The sequence below is a fragment of the Austrofundulus limnaeus genome, unplaced genomic scaffold, assembly GCF_001266775.1.
Source record: "Austrofundulus limnaeus strain Quisiro unplaced genomic scaffold, Austrofundulus_limnaeus-1.0 Scaffold477, whole genome shotgun sequence".
Lineage (NCBI taxonomy): Eukaryota > Metazoa > Chordata > Actinopteri > Cyprinodontiformes > Rivulidae > Austrofundulus > Austrofundulus limnaeus.
In genome coordinates, this window is record NW_013952879.1 from 363,986 (window position 1) to 371,937 (window position 7,952).

A 7,952-nucleotide genomic window follows, 5' to 3' on the forward strand; every position below is an offset into this window, starting at 1 on the left:
AAAAAAAAAAGTAAGGGGGGAATTCTGCAGGAGCAGATTACAATTTAAATGTTTTGAAGGAACTTAAAGGAGGAAGGTGGTGAAGATGATGATAATGAAGTGATCTCAGTGTTTTGTTAATAAAAACTAACTTTAAAAAAAAGTATAAAAGTTACAAAAACTAAATGTAACAGCATCCATTACCTGAACGAGCTGAAGATTTTGACACAAGGATGGTTAAATTATAAAATATTCAAAAGTGCTTGGCTTAAAAAATGCAAAACTAAACGAAAAACAACAGAAAAATGCTGAGTCAGCATTCAAACAGTGAGTCAGCAGCAGCTCCATCCCTTAAATTTATCTGAGACTAAAATCTGACCCAATGGATCAGGTTCAGGTTTGTCCCCTGGGGGACACTGGTTCAGGTCTGAGGGGGTCTCACATCAGTCCAGGTTCAGGTTTGTCCTCTGGGGGACACTGNACATCAGTCCAGGTTCAGGTTTGTCCTCTGGGGGACACTGGTTCAGGTCTGAGGGGGTCTCACATCAGTCCAGGTTCAGGTTTGTCCTCTGGGGGGCACTGGTTCAGGTCTGAGGACTGACAGGTCTTTAGATATTCAGCCTGTTTTCCTTCAGAGAGCCAGAAAGATGCCTCCATCCTYTGCGGCTGTGTTCTCTGTCACTTCCTCTCCTCCTCCTCTTTCTCTCCTCTCTCCTCTTCTGCCTCCTTCTCCTCTTCATCACCCACCGTCCTCTCAAACATCAAACCTGGCGTTCTCCTCTCTGCCTCCCCTCAACTCCTCTCGCTCACCGTGTCCTGACTGATGGGTGACCAGTCTTTGTGTCCTCCGTGCTCCTCCCGGACACAGAGTCCAGCTCCCTCCTTGTCGCCTCCTCTTTGTGGCCTTGATGCGACTCCTTCCTCCTCTCAGTTTCCTCGCTCCTCTCCTCTGCTCCTCTGACTTCGTGCATCTCTGCGATGGCCTCTTGTCACCTCCTTCCTGTCTTGTATTTCTGTCGCTCCTGCTGCTCGTAGGCCTGCCTTCCTCCTCCCTGCTCCTCCTCTTTTCATTTTCCTCCTGCTTCTTGTTCTCAGTTTATTTTTTGCTCTTCTTTCTCGTCTGAACCTCTTCTTTGGTCGTTTCGTTGATCTTTTTCTTCTCATCAGGAGTTTTCTCAGATTTGGACTCCAGGGAGTTCTCCTCCGTCTCTCCTTTCACGCTCCTCTCCTCCTTCTTCAGTTTGAAAAGGTCGCACCTCGTCTCTTTGCTCTTCTTCTCCTCCTCTGCRCCGTCGCCCTTCTTGTCCAGCTTCTCCTCCAGGATGTCGATCTCCTGCTCCAGCTCGGCCAGCTTCCTGGGGTCGGACTCCAGCTCCTCCTCCTCCACCTCCTGGATCTCCTCATACTCCTCCACCTCGATGCCGTCCATGGTCTTCTGCAGCTGCGTCTTCACCTTGTTCAGCTCCAGGAGGCCCTCCTGGAGCTCCTTGCACACCTGGCGGATCTTGCCGGCGAACTTGGTCTTGGCGCCCTTGCGGAGCTCGTGGGAGTCCTTGGCGAGGAAGAAGAGGTCGAGGGCGAGGAAGAGGGCGGACATGACGCCCGTGGTGACGCTGACGGCCTGGGCGGCCTTGGCCACGCCCCTGGCTCCGCCCAGGACCTGCACGGTGCTGATGAGCTTGTCAGTGTTGATCATCAGGGCCTTCCCGGCGCGGCCGCCCTCCTTCATCACGTGTTTGATGTTGTGGTTCAGCGCCTTCTTCGCCGCGCCCTCCGAGTACTTCTGGAAGTCCAGGTCCTGCAGGGAGTCCATACCTTCCTACGACAGAACCAGACGACAAGATGCCATTTTTATTTTTATTAAAGGGCCAATATTATGTGTTTCTCAGGCATGTATTTAAATACCATACCATAATAAAGTATCTATGTCATCTTTAGTTCTTATTAAAATGCTGTTTTTATGTTTAAATAGAAAATAAACTGATCTTCTCATCACTTCCTCTTCTAAACGCCTTGAAATTGGCCTCTGTCTCTTTAAGAACCACCTTCGCTTCTGTCTCGCCCATTTCAGTGCTGGGGACGGGGGACGGGGGACGGGGACGCGATCGCTCGGGGGAGGGGATTCGCTATGATGCAGTTCACTTGGCATCTGAAAATACATTTCCTCAAAGGTATTTTAATCTGAAAAGAGCTTCATTGAGTGAGAACTAAYGTTGAGAGCTCAGCAGACAGTTAAGTTTCACTTTCACTTTCACTCGAGAGCCTGCAGGAGTCATGGGCGGGGTGTGTGGGGAGGGGGGGTGCTCTGCCATGAGGAAGTTCAGCTTAAAGATACGTCCCAGGGGTGTTCCTAGTCCCCACCTGTCGTTTTGCTCCTCAGCATGGCTTCAAAAAAACGCTGCAGGATTTCTCAAACATGCCTGAATGAGTCAGAGCAAGGCTTTGGGCATGTTTTTTATGAGAGTATAACATTATAACATGATATAAAACTCAAAAAAGTTGATTTTACTTGATATTGCCCCTTTAATTTTCTCAACAAAGTTGTGGCGTTCCCTGAAACAACGCCCACCTGCACGAACTCCAAACACAGCCGGATGTCTTTGATCTCCTCCTGGTAGCCCTGGATCATCTTCTCCACCTTCTTGCGGTCCATGTTGGAGTGAACCGTGTCCGTGATTTTGGCCGTTGCCGCCGTGATGCTGCCGGCCGTCGCCACGCCGATCCCCACCGCCGTGACGATGATGGAGGCCCCGAAGGTGAAGGGCGCCAGGATGAGCCCGGTGATGGTGGCCAGGCTGCCGCACACGCTGGCCACGCCCCCTCCCACGGCCGCCGACACCGTCTTCTTGTGGAACTCGTCGGCGGAGTCGGCCGCCGCCAGCAGCTCCAGGATGCGCTGCTGCAGCGACGCCCCCCGCTGGTTGAAGAGGTGCACGAAGACTCTGGCTGCCATGTAGACCCGGTCCGCCACCTGCTCCATTGCCCTGCGGACAGGAACAGAACCGCCGCGACCACGACGGCGTTTAAACACCGAAAAGATTCTTCAACTTTAAATCTAACTTTGTTTTGTTTACATTTCTTCATCCTCCTGGAAATCAGACGTCTCGTTCCACTCGGTCCAACCTGCAGCAAACAAACAAACAAACAAACAAACAAAGACAAACATACAAACAAACAAAACAAGCAAACACAAACAAACAAACATACAAACAAACATAAACAAACAAACAAACAAACATACAAACAAACAAATATAAACAAACAAACAAACAAACATACAAACAAACAAATATAAACAAACAAACAAACAAAAACAAACATCAAACAAACAAACATAAACAAACAAGCAAACATAAGCAATCAAACACAAACAAACATACAAACAAACAAATATAAACAAACAAACATACAAACACAAACAAGCAAGCAAACAAACATAAACAAACAAACATAAAAACAAACATAAGCAATCAAACACAAACAAACATAAACAAACAAGCACACAAACAAACATACAAACAAATGAACAAATATAAACAAACAAACATACAAACAAACAAATGAACAAATATAAACAAACAAACATACAAATGAACAAATATAAACAAACAAACATATAAACAAACAAACAAACATACAAACAAACAAACAAAAGCAAACACAAACAAACAAACATAAACAAACAAGCACACAAACAAACATACAAACAAACAAATATAAACAAACAAACATAAACAAACATACAAACAAACATAAGCAATCAAACACAAACAAACAAACATAAACAAATAAGCACACAAACAAACATACAAACAAACAAATATAAACACAAACAAGCAAACAAACAAACCAAAATGATCAGATAAAAAAATAGATTTAAAACCTACAAACTAAAAACTGACACAAACCTTTCACCGTGTTCCACCACTCCATCAGCTCGTTGTTCTCCTGAGGAACAAAAGGTTACTGAAGCTGAACAACAGCCGAAACTTACAGAAGAAAATAAAACCAAAAGGCTAAAATAAGCAAAAAGTCACCTAAATGTAATGCTAAAATGCCTACATACTGTAGACAAATCCTACATGCTCCAAACACATCCTACTAAAGAAGTTTTAACAGAGTTATAAAAGTTAATAGAAGCAAAATACAGGCTAAAGGCTAAAATAAGCAAAATGCTAGTCAAAAGCTAAAGGCAGCAAACATTACATTGGAGCTGAAAGGAACAAAACAACAGCTAAAACAAATACAAATCTTGCTAAAAGCTCAAAAAAGAACAATAGCTTCAAACCTTAAAGAGAAAAAATATCTAAAACCACAAAAGTAGCAAAACGCTAGTTAAATGTAGCAAAACGCTTAGACAAATCCTTCCTGCTAAGAAATTTACTAAAGAAGCTGAAACTGAGTTGTTAAAACCCTATCCCCTAACTGCTAAAAATAGCAAACACTAACTAATGTAGCAAAAGTGCAGTTAAATGTAATAAAATGGCAGTTCATAACAGCTGAACGGTAGCTAAAATTTAACAGAAGAACAAACCTGCTCGGCTTCGGCTGAGGTTTCTTCAGTTGGATAAGCTGCCATCTCTACAAGCTCGACCACCACTGTGCTCTCCTGGAAAACAAACAAACAAAAAAAAAACCCAAATAAACAATATTTAAAAGCTTCCTGAAAGGAAATTTTTGTTTTGATAAAGAAAAAAAGATATCAGCTAAAAAAAATGTTCACCAATGCTACTGTTTCAAAACAAGAACATGATCTTTGTTCTGACCTGAGGTGCGTTCAGGTCCTGCAGCTCCACAGCCTCGTCAACGGCGRCCATGTTTTCTGGACTCTGCAGAAACAAAACACATAAATGTCATTAATTTACACACAGCGGGATTAAAAATTTTGAATCTGTCGACATTTGTCTGAAAGAAACCCTTCAAACGGGAGGAAATACCTGTTTGGTTTGAGTTTTCCTGATCCGAAATAACACAACCTGTGAAAATCAAACATATATAAAGTTAAATATCTCAGACGAAGCAGTGAAAACAAACATTTTGTCATTTACACGTTTTTTCTTCTTTACGGTTCCTTTGCACATCAGCCTGGCGTCAGATGGCGGCGGATCCTTCTCACCTTCCTGAGATGAACAATTTTAAACAAAACAGTCATTTGTTTTTAGCTTTTTTATTTTAATTTTTTAAAATAAATATCCTATTTAAATTTTAATAAAAGATAAATAAAATGGGTTTGTCTTTGTTCCAACCTGCTGTTCTGAAATTTTGGGTGTCCGCCTGAAGTTCCCTGAAAATCCAACTCTTTTGTCCTGTAAAATAAAAATAAAAAAATTAAATGGTGCTTTTATTTTGACATTGTTATTATTCTGTTTAAAAAAAAATTAAAAACCCATCATCACCTTCGTAGAGTCAAAACGATTATCCTGAGCCGAGACTTCCTCCTTTAAAAACGTTTTTACAGTTAGTTACATTACAGTTTTAATTAAACCTACAGCTAAACAATAAGAGTCAAGACAAAAAAACTAGTAATTAGTACTTTATTATAATTATTTTATTTTAAGACACGTCTCACCGTCCTGATGTCGGTGAGGCTGTCGCAGCTCGCCGACAATCTTCTGGAGTCACTGAGCGGGTCCTGAAAGAGAAACCAGGGTCAACGGTTAATCATTAAACATCATCATTATTWTTTTTTAAAGGATTTTTTAAACAAAAGTGTTGCAGAAACAGCTGTGTTTGTTGCGAAAAATCTACGCTGATGTAGAAGCAGAATAGGGGGAAAGATTTCAGGGATAAAATAAAATTAGCAAACTGATTTCGACTTGATTTTTAATCACAACATAATTTCTGCCTGGTCTCTCACTTGATCCCACAGAGTAATTTTTGTTCAGATGTAAAAGAACAAAAAACAGAAAGAAAACAAAACTGCAAATCAACTTATAACTTGAAGTATCCCAGATTTAAGTTGGCAGTTATTAAAGGGGTGCAACAGATGTCAAAGGTCGAGTTACAGTTTATGTCAATTCAGGTTCTTTTTTTAGAAAACAGTTACATGTTTGGCCAGAAGGTGGCAGCAAGGTGGTAAGCTATAATTGATATGATGATAAGTGGCATTTGAATTTTTTATCTGCTTGATTAGTGATGAGTAGTTAGCTGAACMTTTGGTTGGTGGCCTGTTAAAGTAGAATAATCTTAGGCTAAATTCTGATGTAGAAAGGGGGTCTGAGGAGATGGTTTATCACAGTGGTTTCTCAGTGGTTGGCAAACAGTAAAAATGGAAAGGCTTGAGTCTCTAATGGTGGCTGGGTAGTGGTCTGGTTACATTTATGGTGGTTGTTGTTGGTGGTGGTTCTTCATAAGTATGTATTMAAAGACTAYCTCCCAGACAATTAGGATAGCTTAAGCATCATCGGAGCAACATCCACCCTTGGCCTACCAGATGCAACAACAGGACTCCATCCCTGGGACCATCGCACCATCCAGACTGAGAGGACAAGGAGTGACGGCGTGTAGAAAAAAGCCCCAACGTCCCTAGCTGACATTTTAAGTAATTAAAGGTAATACTGATATAAAAACACACATGTAGCAGGCATGAACTTAGTTGAGGCAAATCATAATTGTTGCTAATGATTTTTACTGTTCATTGTATGGTTAAAAGCTAAGGTTAAAATATGAAACACTAGGACGTTATTGTGGTGACTGATTGAATCAGGTTGATCTGTGGGCGGAGTCAAATATCAAAAGATGATCAGAAGGTAAGATGGAGAATCACTGAAGGCTTCTCCCTATGGAAGGGTATCGGTTAGGTAAACTACGCCCTCATTGGAAAGAATAGGGCAGATAACCTGAGTCAGTTAAAACCCTATGTAATTTCAGGATGTGTTTTCTATTTTGTTGTTGGGGTGGAATAAATGAATCATTTTACTTTATACCAGGGGTGGGATGTTAGTGTGTTTCCATGWTGTGCTGTCACGCTTAGAATAATTGCAGACACAYAGTGCCTYWCTRTGAACATRTAGGGTTTTTGATTATAGATTTCCTTAATGTTCACATGACTGGTTGTCACGTGAAAAGCGGGAGTTGAAGAAATTTATTGGGGTGTTTACTACTGACCTTTAAAGACACAACACATTGTATAGTCTTTTATTAAGTGAACAGTAATATTTTTTTATAATGTGGTTATTTTTGCTTGAATTGACGCTTTCATGTGCAGACTGGGTTGTRGGACGTTGATCAGGGTTTCACAGACTCAGGAAGCTTTTAGTTAAATGTCTGATTTAAAAYAACACATATAAGAACCGTGATTAAAACATTAGCGTGAGGAATAAWGTCTGACATCTTGACTCCRTATAGAAAGAGCGTGCCTTTTAAGACACTTTCATGAGGCGGAGCCAGGATGCGAAGAGGCTGGTTACTTGTTTAGCTGATGCCTGTCGGAGGCAGATTAAACAAAAGCTAATCAGTCACAGCTGTGTCTGGATGGTTTTGTATGGCTCACTCAAACATTCATATGCCATTATTATTAACTGGTGTTAGATCTGAACAGGTAAAGGGTAAAGAACATTGCTTATTTTTTAACAGGTGTTCWAATGAAATAAAGAAAGTCATATTTTGATTCCAGGCCTGCTTTATAAGACTAGTTCACGGTGGACAAAAATGTCAATAAAAAGCATTTTTCAGCCATTATGTAAGCTGTTTCATTAGTTGTTGTCGCAAAAATAAAGTCTTAAAACATTTAAAACATTATAAGCTGGAATTATACTGAGTTCCTTTTGTTCTCTCAAGAATTTCAAAACTTCAAACTAGAAAAAAACAACTGGAATGTGGACTCAGAAAATGACTCAATAGCTGCAAAAATAAACATGAACTTTTATCAGTTTATCATTTTTCCCCTTATGTGAGCAAATGTTTAATTTACGAATGAAAAAAATGTTGTGAAATCCAAACATTTTAATGATTTTTCTGAGTTGGTTAAATCA

General features: G+C 40.9%; 1 protein-coding gene across 1 annotated transcript in view; it reads right to left on the minus strand.

The window, feature by feature from the left end:
* Positions 1 to 1,061: 1,061 nt before the first annotated feature.
* The window catches only part of LOC106529928 (uncharacterized), a gene marked incomplete in the record, with an annotated part of 14,971 nt that continues 8,080 nt past the window's right edge, over positions 1,062 to 7,952 (minus strand). The window contains 11 exon segments of the mRNA XM_014025456.1: positions 1,062 to 1,798; positions 2,549 to 2,963; positions 3,054 to 3,102; positions 3,888 to 3,927; positions 4,514 to 4,588; positions 4,746 to 4,808; positions 4,917 to 4,955; positions 5,028 to 5,099; positions 5,226 to 5,285; positions 5,376 to 5,417; positions 5,549 to 5,611. Coding sequence (XP_013880910.1) covers positions 1,076 to 1,798; positions 2,549 to 2,963; positions 3,054 to 3,102; positions 3,888 to 3,927; positions 4,514 to 4,588; positions 4,746 to 4,808; positions 4,917 to 4,955; positions 5,028 to 5,099; positions 5,226 to 5,285; positions 5,376 to 5,417; positions 5,549 to 5,611 — 1,641 coding nt within the window.